The 12,625-nt window shown below is 37.4% G+C and overlaps 1 protein-coding gene across 2 annotated transcripts in view; it reads right to left on the bottom strand.

The window, feature by feature from the left end:
• Window positions 1-12,625, bottom strand: part of bmal1a (basic helix-loop-helix ARNT like 1a) — a 33,488-nt gene that overhangs the window by 15,483 nt on the left and 5,380 nt on the right. Inside the window, exons 2-11 of one of the 2 annotated variants that reach the window (XM_015037247.1) lie at window positions 6,691-6,866; window positions 5,737-5,800; window positions 3,931-4,078; window positions 3,675-3,695; window positions 3,487-3,519; window positions 2,616-2,645; window positions 2,043-2,200; window positions 1,120-1,199; window positions 910-1,002; window positions 101-218 (exon numbers count right to left, since the gene is read on the bottom strand). In XM_015037247.1, coding sequence (XP_014892733.1) covers window positions 101-218; window positions 910-1,002; window positions 1,120-1,199; window positions 2,043-2,200; window positions 2,616-2,645; window positions 3,487-3,519; window positions 3,675-3,695; window positions 3,931-4,078; window positions 5,737-5,782 — 727 coding nt within the window. In that variant the 5' untranslated portion in view covers window positions 5,783-5,800; window positions 6,691-6,866. Of the gene's footprint in view, window positions 1-100; window positions 219-909; window positions 1,003-1,119; window positions 1,200-2,042; window positions 2,201-2,615; window positions 2,646-3,486; window positions 3,520-3,674; window positions 3,696-3,930; window positions 4,079-5,736; window positions 5,801-6,690; window positions 6,871-12,625 lie in introns of both variants that reach the window. The other variant, XM_015037245.1, reaches the window with a different exon arrangement.

Genomic DNA, 12,625 nt, shown 5'->3' on the forward strand with positions numbered 1-12,625 from the left:
CCCCCTTCCTCGTTGGGATCACAAAGCAGATTAAGACATAAATTCAGAGGGAGGATCTCAAGCTCTGCAAAACAGATGATATGTGCTCGTCCTTGCTTACTTTTAGCGTCAATAAGTCTCTCTCGTGGCGCTGTATCTGAGGACGACAGCTGTTCTTTGACTTTAGCGATGTCCTTGGGGTGAAGGTAGTCAAACAGACTCTGACCTATCAGGTCATTCTTGAGACGACAGCAGAACCAGATGATTTATGAAAACAAAAAGAAAGAACATTTGCATGATAAATTTGTAGGCTCTGTGTAATTCGGTTGTTTCACTGTGACGACTGCATGCAGCGAGTTGTAAACATCGCATCTTCCTTTTAGAAAGCAAAGTGTGACTTGTGCTACTCTATCAACATTTAAAGAAGAAAATGAAGATGTTTTCTTGAGGACATCAAATAGGTCTTACAATTTACCTACTTCTAGCATATTATTGCTTTGATTGATGATGCATACCGTTTGCTACTGTTAGAAATACTCTGGAGGGAGGCTAGCGGTTATGATTAGCTTCATCATCTCAGATGAACATGGCTCAGATCTTGAAAGTTGTTTCATCTCTAACATTTTCAATATTATTTCTACGTTTGCTCTATAACTCTGTGTATAATCACTTGGAATGTTCTGCATATTTCTGAGCTTTTAACACATTATTTATGTTTTTTAAAAATTTTATGTGTAGAAAGGTGAGGAAACAAATGTTCTTCAATACTTGATTTACCCTTTTTTTTTTTTTGCCATAATTTAGGCTTAGAAAATATAAAAGGTAATTCATTTTCCCTCACTCAAAGAACAACAAAGTGTTCATGCAAAAATTGATCATACACGCATGACATTTCATCCTCACGTCTCTCGGTTTCGCATGTCGGCATACCTGGCTGTAGTTCAGAATCTTGTACACAGATTCGGAAACAAAAAGGATTTTGCCACGATCGCAGCCGACCACAAACAGGAAACCATCAGCAGCCTGCATTATAAATGCAAAACAACACTATTATAGAGACAGCTGCATAATGCTTTGACTAATAACACTGGCAACTAAACTCAAACTGTAAAAAATACCGCAGGAGCATTACTCACTCACCCTTAGTATCAAATGCTTCAGTTCATCATCTGACAGAAAGGAAGGTTTGTAGTTTGCCTCTGTGTATGGGTTTGCCGCACCTGAAATCAGGGCATCAGTGGATATCCATGTAATCATTTTTCATGTAAAACGATAAAACCATTTCTTTTTAATCAACAGCAACTCAATTACCTTTTTTTTTTTTTTTTTACAACCAATACAGTTCCATATTTGTAGTAAGTCTAATAAAAACTCGGCCAAACATAAGTGAACTAAATGTTTGCGCAGCTGCTGAAACTTCTGGCTTTCATCACCAATTTTCCATCCGCTGATCAGTTTTGGAAAGAACATGCTTTGATGATCTTTGGAAATGGGAGATTACAAATGACCAAATGTTCTGTCCTCATCAACAAGAGCAAACGTCCAGGAACTGTGTTATAAAATGACATTCCAGCCAAGTTTCCTGAAACTGATTTTATCATATTAAAAAAATAAAACTGGTAAGAAATGATTGATTAAAAATGATTTTTCCCCCCTTCCTTAAGACCAAATAAAGGGTGAAATCGTATAAAATTCTTACTCTGAGTAGCAACTAGAGATGAGATGACTAGACATATTCCACTGTATCAAAACAAACTAGAACATTTTACTCTACTATAAAGAAGTAGTTTCATGGTTGTAATAGAAATGAAAATAATGATATTCTGCAGTTAAAAGAAACTACTTCTGTATTTCCATTACACAAAATATTTTGGTTCATTTCAAGCTCAGGCTTAAAAGAAGCCCAGTTAACTTTTCTAGATGCACCTTTGAGAATCAACTGTACACTTCCAGATATCTAGTTTATTTTTTTTTTTTTTAACTTCTCCTGTATTTATAATAGACTTTACTCTCTCAGCGAATGTTCATGTGCCACTAAAACACATCTTGCTACTTATTCTAACCTCTGAGTGTCTTCATGTGCTGCACCGCCATGCGCAGGACCGTCAGCTTATCCAGTTTGCGGGACATTGCGTTACAGGTGGGTACGAGAGAGGCCAGCTCGTCGATGAAGCTGTTCATCTTGTCTCTCCGACGTTTCTCAATCTGACTGTGAGCCTCTCTGTGAGGGAGGAATACAGAAAACCACAGTTACTCTTTCTTGTCAAAACAACTAAATCCAGAATCCATCACCGGTATCAACGAAGTGAACTAATTATCCACAGAGCCAAGCTGCTTTCTTGTACTGTGAGTTAGCAAGCAGTCAAAATAAAAATCGTTCGGTGTGCAATTCATCCTTGATTGTAAGAAAGACGAAAGTTGAGAGAAACCGGCCAACGTGCCTGCTCTGCTTTCACATTATCGGCATGCTGTATCAGATTCTAATTAACCATTAGATGTGCCCTTACAGGGCTTTCCTTCCTAATAACTACGTCTTATGAAGCTCTGTTTTCAATCAGGCCAGTGGCACCGAGTCAGTGAAGGAGAGATTAGATGGTAATGAGAGAGAGAGGAAAGAAGAGGAGCAGCGTTTGTACCTGGCATTCTTAATCCTGCCCTGGTGGTCACTGCAAGGACAAGAAGAAGCATTAAAGAGGGAAAAAAAAAAAAAGTGATCCTGCAAAAAATACATTATGGTTTCTGCAGGTGCAGAGACAAAAAGGTGATAATTGAAGAATTTGGCCCAGAGCAAACCTAACAGGTTCTGTAACCTCATTTTATGATTACGCAACAAGGTCAGTGGAAAATTTTATTCAAATGTACAGTCTGTCGAGCCCCACTTCAATTTTTCTCTTTAAAGAAGGTGCAGCAATGGGGACAGTTTCCACTCCACCCAATTCTTCCTGCTTAGAAAGAGGTCTTGATTTTTTTTTTTTATGTAATCATCCTAAAGGGCTGAAGTGTATTTTCCAACAGTATAAGACAATTACTGACACTTAAGGAGTAAAATAAACCAAATGTCATTGTCATTTGTGGGCCCCACAATACTGTATTTAACAACCAGTATTGTTGGAAAAAACATCTAAAATCCAAAACAAAGCTTTGTTTACTACAGACTTCATAGTTGACAGAAGAAATCTGAGTATCCTGCGAAAGGATTTGGATTCGTTGGCAGCTTGTAAAACATTAAAGGAAAGTTCTGTGTGCTCCGGGGTAGAGGTGTCAAGCTTTAATCCTTGATGTATGGCGTCTAAAAATGTTTAGATGTCTACGATAAGAAAAATGGGTAAGAAAATGGCTTAATATATATATATATATATATATATATATATATATATATATATATATATATATATAATAAGATCCAACTTAAACTAATTTAAAAAAAAATTAACAATTTAAAATATCAATGGTGACTAATTAAAAAGCCAGAACTTTACATGAAAAAAAAAAAAAAAAGAGTCTTACCTCCCCAGTTTATCCTTATCTGGATCCATGTCACTAAAATGGAGGGGGAAAAAAATATTTCACTGAAAAATATTAAAACAGCAACAGAATTTCAGTCTAATTAAATACCATCATGGAATAGAACATTTGGTTTATTGATATTTTCAGACTTGTTATAAATAAATTAACAGAATATTGTTTGAACTTACTCAAATGAGAAGCCATCAATTCTGAAAAAAAAAAAGGAAACAAACATTTATTAATATCATTGAAACGATGAAAATGTTTACAATCTCTAAGATGAGAAGAAATACAAGATGTGAGTGTTTTGTTTCCTGTGTTAAATAAGATCTAACACAAACAGAAGAGACGGAAACATGCTTCAGTTCATTGCTGCGGTCTGACTATCTGCTGCTCTTTGAACATGAACAAATGAGAAAACTCTGTGGTCTTTTGTGTCCTTACTGGTAGTCCGTGCTGCTGCCTTTCCTCTTGCGGTTGTAGTCCATGCCAGGCGTGCTGATGGAGCTGGAGATGAGGTCAGTGGAGCTGGGGGACATGAAGTCAGTCATTGTAGACGAGATGTCCATCCGCTGGTCTGCCATCAGGTCATCTGCACGGCGAAGACCGAATGAGTCAGAGAGAAGAGAGGGCCTTTGCATCCACGTGAAATTATTCAGCAGCAGGAGTTGAGAGTTACCAAAAACTTTGGAATACTCAAAAAATGATTTGGGATAATATGTTGTGGTAGAACTGCAGCTGCTGTTAGCACCAAATAGTAGATGCAAGGGAGTCAGCTTCTGACTCCCTTGCATGTAAATCGCCATCTGTTCTGAAATCATAATGTGCTGTGAGGTTTGCACAGGCAACCTGGAGCAATGTAATCAGATGACAAATGTCGAATTACTGCTGCAGCCCAAATTAGAATGTGATTAAAAATTATTCATTTCACCAATCCAATTCTAAATGTGGACAATAAGTGGATTCAGCACACACAGAGAGTAATGTTTTAAGTGTTTATTTCTATTAACATGGTCAAAAAATGGTTTAAAGCTGATGGAAATCAGTCCTTTTATCAGAAACTGACTCTGAATATTACAGCGTTAGAAAAATAGATTAAGGACAAAAAATATATATATTTTGGCCACTTTATGGCCAACACAATTCTGAGCGCTGACTTGTCAGATGTTGAACTGAATGTTACCAACACTATCCATAGCAAGGCTCAGCCATAAGTGGTCCATGCTGAGAAAGATGGTTGTTAGTGCTGCATTTAAAAATATTAAAGTTTGGTGAAAGGAAAAAATACAATTTTGTAGAAAGAAGGTTCATATGTAGCAGGAATGGAGAGCTTTGAGAGGATTGTGAAACCACAATTAACATGTCAGCAAGCCGCAGGCTGATTGCCTCTGTATGGATGACATTTATGCAAAAAGAAGGCCAGCAAAGTACTGAGTGCATAAACTGTATGTGTACATGGCTATTAGCAGGCCAAGAAGTTATTTTAATTTTCTGAGAAACTGAATTCTGGGTTTTAATTACTTTTACACCATAAACGAAGGATATACAAAATACAAAATCATGGCCACTGTTCACATTAATTACAGAAATAAGTCTAATTTATTAAGTTCCGCCTTTCTAGATGTGAGTACTCTATTATCAGAACTCAAACTCTGCAGATTTGCTCAGAGCCTCTGACAAACGGCACTGATAATTGAGGTCTAGGTACTTTTTGCAACGGCGGTAATTTACATAAATATCAGCAGTTTCTTGTCTACATCTGTGCATGAAACCTCAGTTATATGTGAGCGCAGTGTGCAAGAGCAAAGAGACGGTAATTGGTTGCCAAAGCAAATTTGAATTAGGCAAATGTGCAATCTCTAAATTGCTGCAATTTACAGAGTGCAAACATCCTGTGGCGTTTCAGTGAATCGAGCTCTGACGATTTGGTCCTCATCACTCGCACTCCAAAAAGGAATAAGTAAATTGTGCACAGGTGAGTCAGACCAACGGCAAAGGTTTCACAGGAGCGATGGTTGTTATGAGCGAGCGTTCACATCTGTAGGCACGACGCTGACTAACAAACCACAGCGTGTGCAGGACTAGTCATGTTTGTTCTGACTGCAGAGCGCTCAAAATAATGATGTTGAAATCATGTCAACTCTGGAAATATCTGAAAAATCTTCTAGAGTTGAATAAAACACCGCGTGTAAAGAAAAGTTAAGAGTTTCACTGCTAAAAGGCCGCAGCGCGTAAAGAGGTCACACTCACCACAGATGTTCATCACAGCATCTGTATTAAAATCATCTCCTTCCATCCACTCTTGAGCCCTCAACTGCAGACACACAAAAGGATCCGTTTCAAGACCTTCAGACGAGAGATGTGGAGCTTTTATAGTCAAAGTACAAAGACTTTTACCCGTTTAGACAGTCAGACATTCCAGTAATCATAAAATAACCAAAAGCAGCAGGGCTCTTCAATTACTAATACAGTAATTAGTAAAGGAGGTAATCTGTCATATACAACCAAACAAGCGGGCAATCTGTCAAATTAGCTCATTATTAATTGCGGACTCAGATTTTAAGAAATTGAGGTAGGTCTGGCTGCAAACTGAGCCCAGATCATCACCATTCCACCACCGTGCTTTGATGTCAGTAAGACCTTTTATGCTAACTTGCTGTTTTCACTTCTCTTTAAACCTGCAGATTAGCAATATAAACAAATGTCTGCGTTTTGATCCGGTTTTTACACAGAACATTGTTCCAAATAATAATAATAATAATAATAAGAGGTTTGTTCATATGAAGCTTTGAAAATTGGTAGCTGTAACAGACTCTAAATTGTTGAGGAAATGACTCAACTCTTAAAATTTTTTTTTTTTATTATTATTATTATTCTTCCTCTGCATCACTGAATTAAAATGCTGGCAAATGGTCAGCATACCTAAACAGATGTATATTTGAACTGAAAATACTTTGCTAATCTTCAAAACTCAAAGTTGTATACAATCAGTTCATGATTGTGTATGAACTGATTGGCATTAAAGGATGATGCTGTAATGTATCATCACAAATCTGTATGATTTGTGATCCATCTGAGGAGGAACGTTTCAGGCAGAATCACCATGTTTCCTTCCTCTACCCTTCAGAAAACACCTAGTCCACATCGGTTATATTTTTGGAGGGAACCTGTGTGACAAGTGGAAAACAGAGCTGCTTCAGATACCTGGAAAGGAAACTTGAACAGGCTTCCTGGACGCGCCTGGTGTCGTCTGGATCAGTCTGGTCCACTCCGTTCTGATCTGCTCCAAGTCTGGTTTGATTCAGTCTGACCTAGTTTCATCCGCTTTGATGTGGTTTGCCTTAATATGATCTGATCCTTATACAGCTGGTCTGGCCTGTCTGCCTCTTAAAAGAGAAGGGGGGAAAAAAGACCGAGTCAAAAAGTAATCTCTTGTAAGAATACATAATAAAAACACATTAAAAATATGTCATCTGTGCAGTTACAGTGGTTTTGTGCAATTATTTGAGAATCCTGCTAAAACGTCCGTGACGACAAAACCAGATGCTCTTGGAAACTTGTCTGTAAGGCGTAAACACTCATTCAAAAAGAAAGGTGGCTCACGCTAAAGAGACATCCAAGTTAATATTTGTAGTTCGCATTCAGTCATTGTGTTTTGGAGAACACCATCTGATAAAGCCTGCACTTTTTTTTTATTTTTATTTTTTTATCTTAAAGCAAAAGCAAGCATGCCAGTGCTTTTACTAATTTCAAGTCCAGGACAGTGGTGCCATTTCTGCTAACTGGTTTCTAGGCAGTTACATACGGAATGCCAGTGAGGGCAAAAATTTGTTAGGTTTTAGGGGAGTGCAGATATAAAACATAACCCATTTCCTTAATTCATATAATTATTTGCCCTTTATTTATCAAATAAGTATATACAAACATATTTTATTAATAATAAAAACATCTGAACCATCTCCATTATGTCAAGCAGATGGGGCTCAAAGAGAAAGTTTTTTTTTTTTTTTTTAAATTGTTCCTATTGTTTCATCATCTCACCCTACAATGCCACAAGCAATATTATAAGCAATACAGGATCAATTACTCCTTTTTATGCTAAAAATGACTGATCTGAGTGCTGTGTATGTATTGGCAGGGGTGTGGGTGGTGAGCTGGAACAAATTAGTTTCATGTCTTTTATATTCAAGATGTAAACTGCCTGTTTGGACAATTCAGCAAACATGCTGAGGAGAGAGAGAGAGAGAAGGGTTTTCATGGGTTGAAGTAAAGGAATGGAAAGAAATAGTTTTTACGGGAAGCTACAAATGTTTCAGATTTTTTGCTCAACTGTGTTGCATAGGTGATTAGATTTCCAAGTTGTAAATAAATAAATAAATAAATAAAATCTAATGGAACAACCCCTAAAATGAATCTCAACTTGGAAAGTTGAATGTCTCCATTCCACCATGAGTTTGAATTCATTATGACTGCTGCAAATATATGATGCTGTAAAAATTGCATGAGTAAGAAAAAACAAAACAAAACAGAAGAGGACTCAATAGTTTAAACCTTGTATTGGTAAAAACAGGCAGCCTCATCACTGACTTGTAAATCCCACTTGTTTTCCAACTTGCGACTACAGCACACTCAATTTTGAAGTAATATCCAAGTTTAGAATCAAATTTAGGACTTCTAAGACTTTTTGAACAAATTAAATGCAGCACAACCTAACACCCAGTATTTTGGAGCTTATTATATCTGATTAATAACAGGTCAGAGGTAAGTTTAAAATATTCATTTAAATATGGTCAATAACAAAAAGAGAGTTAAAGTTGAAAAAATGGCCTCTCAAGTCTAAAGAACTATTTTTGAGAACCAATTTAAAATGTTACAAAAAAAAATCTCTGCCTCTTAGCACGTAAAAAACAGGGGACAAAAGTGTATTGGGGAAAAAAGTGCCACTAATCAATATTTATACTATTTACCAGGAAAATGTTTAACACAGAGAAGAAGAAAAAAACAAGTTCACAAAAAGGCATTAAAAAAAAAAAACACAGGCTGTTAATAATAGTTAAATGCATGACCAGAGCGCCCCACTATAGGGACAAAGCAGTGATCCAGAAAGGAGGGGAAACCCACCAAGTCATGATTGAATACTAAAAGGAACTGGTGCTGGAGTGGAAACTGGGTCACTCAGTCTCCATGGTCTCAAACCAGTCAGCCTCGATTTCCATCCACCACCTACTTCTACCTCATCAGTGAGTCAGCAAGACATTCAGCTCTTTTCTCCCTGCTCCACACTCCACACCCACTCAGAAATCCACGAGCAGCCAGCAGACCTGCTGATGAAACGAGGAAGGATCCTCAGAGCAAGATGGCTGCTGGAGCTTCTCAACGCTTCCACTTCAATCATGACGGTTTTCCAGTTTGTTTTCTACGGGTGGAAAACAATTCAATCAAACATATCTGTTACATGGTCGACATGTTTTCACAAGGGCACTGTTGGGAAATTTTTTTGAAAAAATTTCCCATTTTTGGGAAAAAAAAAAAAAAAAAAAAAAAAAAAAAAAGATAGAACCTATGTGGAATTTCCCCCCTTTGTAATTGTCAGAGGACACAAGTTAGCCTAATAGAAATAAACCATTTCCAAGATTTTCTGGGTCAAATTACATGAGTGTTTAGCAAGCATGGGAATGAGAACAACAAGGTAACATCTGCACATCAATTAAAAACAACAAGGAGAAGATGGATTACAGCCACAAAAGCAGAAAAAAATGCTTTTTTTTCTGCAGATGAGAAAAAGATATGTTTTAATAAAAGAAATTCAGCTAAAAAATTGCCAAACGCCACACTAACCCATACCAGCCAAATAAAATTAAAGCTACTGACAGGCGAAGCAAATAGCTTTCATCATATTAGTCCAGTAAAATGTTGCTTACTGAGATTAAAGATGTTACTCTGACAAGTGTTATCCTTTCAAGCACTTTTATGATCAATCCCACTCGCCCCATCACTTTAACTGATCCACTTCCCACTTCAGTTTCACTGAACACTTCACTGCAGTTCAACAAAAAGACAATGAATCAAATATATCAGATAAAAATCATAAACTGAGCCTGAGGTAAAAAAAAAACAAGAAAGTTTTAACATTTTTAGAAATTTCTTAACCACACGGAGTCTCTGATCATGGACTGCACTCACTCTCACTAAATCCTGAAAGCTTTGACAGCGAAGGTAAACAGCACAGGAAATTTCCTCATATTTTCGGACTGAGTTGTCCAAAAGTCTAAGCACTGAGGCATCATGTTATTTCTTCATCAACAGACTTTGGACCCAAATTGATGGAGGAATCTTCCACCTAACCTGAAAAATCAGGGGCTAAGAAAAGAGCAAACTATGCAATTTTTGCGTTTTTAATAGAGCTAATATTCAGGTTTGAGCCATTTTAAATGAACTTGAACATCATTTCCACAACCGAGTGTCATGAACAGTACTAATAATATTTTTAGATCCATTTTCATGTCTTTAGGGCAGGGGTCCCCAAACTTTTTCCTGCAAGGGCCACATGACTGTTCCCTTTTCTGGTCGGGGGCCGGACTTAGTTTGGCGAGAAAGAACCCTTAGAAAAGTTTTGTTGACGGGGAAGAGTGAAACTGTGGACGGGGGGGATTGGATTACTGCCGACGACATATTCGCGTTTGTAGATAGATTTTTACCCAGAATGCAAATGGAAAAAAACCGTGAGCAAAACGGTGACTGGTACTGACTAGTATATATTCCATTGATGGAAACTAAGTTTCATATCTGCTCAAGAGCCCCCCATGAACGCTCTCTGGTATTGTTCAGGGGGCCGGACCAAATGAGGAGGCAGGCCGGATCCGGCCCGCGGACTGTAGTTTGGGGACCCCTGCTTTAGGGTCTCATTCATGTCTTTTCCCTATATAATATAGGGAAAAAAGTTGCATGCATGTTTTTGCAAAGAGTTTGTTTCACTTTATTTTAAAACAAAAAGTGATGTTATCTAAAAAGGACTACAAATGTCTTAGTTCAGACATTTGTCTAACATGATAAACTGTCTTTTTACAATGGTTTTGCACTGCAAAATGAGTTTTATGTATGTGGACAGAGGGCAAAAATGGCTCTTAGCATTGTAAAGGCTGCAGACCACAGTCCTAAACATAGGCTTCTTTTAAAAACAGAAGTCCAGTGTCCACACACAGATTTGAACAGCAATGCCCTTGTTTTCAGAGTTTCCTTCGCTAGAAGAATATTGGGAAATACTGAATACCCAAAGTGAACAGAGCAATGGTTTTTAGAAAAATATTCAACCTCACCAGACAAATAAAAACCACATATGATGCCATTTTAACATCTGAACTCTGGCAATAAAACAAGCCTGTAAAATAATCTCTAAATGATCAGCCATAAGTCAACGAGTTCATCTGGATCAAATGTGTCATTCAACTCTGCGTACGTGTACAAAAGGTGACGAAGTATGTTTAACTTGTGAAGAAAAAGCACATGGTCAATAAGGATGGTTCTATCCAGACCTTATCAGACACTCCATTTCAGAATAACATTATGTATTGTTTGACTTGGCAAAGCTTTCTAGTTGTGATTGCTTACTGGTGGCAATCAATAAACACTTTCAGGTGCGTGGGAGGGGAAGCCTTGCTGCTGATTTGCAAACACCTAATCAACAAACTGATCTCATGTTCCCGATCGAGATACTTTTGATGCATCGGTAGTCAGAACGCGTCACAGCATCAGTCGCACATCGCCATCATCAACCGACCATCTTTGGTTGTTGCAACATCAGCTGCTCTATAGCACATCTGCTGTCAAACACTGTGCAGGAACCTTCCACCATGTCTATGGTATGGAACTATTATAAAAAAAGAAGAAGCAGAGCAAGAGCCACTTAAAATGTTGGCAATTCAGGTCTTTAAAAAAACAAAAAACAAAAAAAAAAACAATAAGCTGCTTGTGATACAAGTATTTTTGCTATAGAAGCACATTGACTTTAGTAGACTTAGATTAGCCTTTATACAATTTATCTGTTTACAACTTTTTATGAAAAAGCGGAAACCCAAACAAGCAGAACGCTCATAAAAGCTGGTGGGGGGGTGTAGCAAAGCCGCAATCTTCACTGTAAAATTCTATTGGCTTTAGTTATTTTATTAGCATGTTTTGATCTCAATGAACATTCCCTACAATTTACATCTTTGGGTGCCTGAGACGCTAAAGCTGAAAGTTTGGCGAGGACATTGTACGTCGGTAAAAGGAAGATTTTGGCCAATTGCCATCATCAAAATTTTGAGCAATAAATATTTTTCTTACGTTTCGCTAAAAGGCATACGAGTGACATTAATTGAACAGTATTTAGCTACATTCAGTGTCGAATGGCAGTCTTGAGTAGCAACAAGGAGACAGAAGTGGTGACTCAGCATTTAATTTCATAAAAGCAGATAAGTAGGTCAATGTGACACAGAGTTAAATGACGTGATGACAACTTGAATGCATCACTGGTGGACTTGACGTTAGAAATGCAGACAAGATGTGATAATCAGAGGGCACATTCAGACAACCTACAAGAGAAAGCCTTCCACCTCTCTAGCCACAAATTTGGCTTTTCTGTATGACTCATCAAGTTTCCATACTGAGAAAAAAAAAAACGAGAAATCACATAATTATACACAATAAGTCACAGTGGGGCAACCAGGCTGACCACAATTTTTGTAACAGTTTCTGTCGCACCACCCACTGTCCTACTTTTATCGTTGGCTATCACTTTGTTTTTTTTTACCGAAATCACTAATTGTCTTTGTAATCAAGTCTTTATAGTCAACAGCTTTGGCAAATCCTAGTAACAGCAAACTTATGTTATCGCAATGCCTTCGTGGCAACATTCCAGCATAGATAAGGACCCGGGTGTATTGCTTCTTGTTTAGAAACAAAAAGAACACCACGCGTAAGTCTGAAGTTCACCAAAGAACTCATTTCTGTCACGAAAGGGTTAATGCATAAGCTGCTGATAAAAAAATAAAGCCACAAAATTAATGCCTATTTATAAAAAAAAAAAAAAAAAAAAAAAAAAAATTTTAAACTTTAAAAACCAACTGGTTTGAACCAACACGAGTTGAAAAAAAAAAAAAAA

This window comes from Poecilia latipinna, unplaced genomic scaffold (genome assembly GCF_001443285.1).
Source record: "Poecilia latipinna isolate Pla-1442-1.1 unplaced genomic scaffold, P_latipinna-1.0 Scaffold399, whole genome shotgun sequence".
NCBI lineage: Eukaryota > Metazoa > Chordata > Actinopteri > Cyprinodontiformes > Poeciliidae > Poecilia > Poecilia latipinna.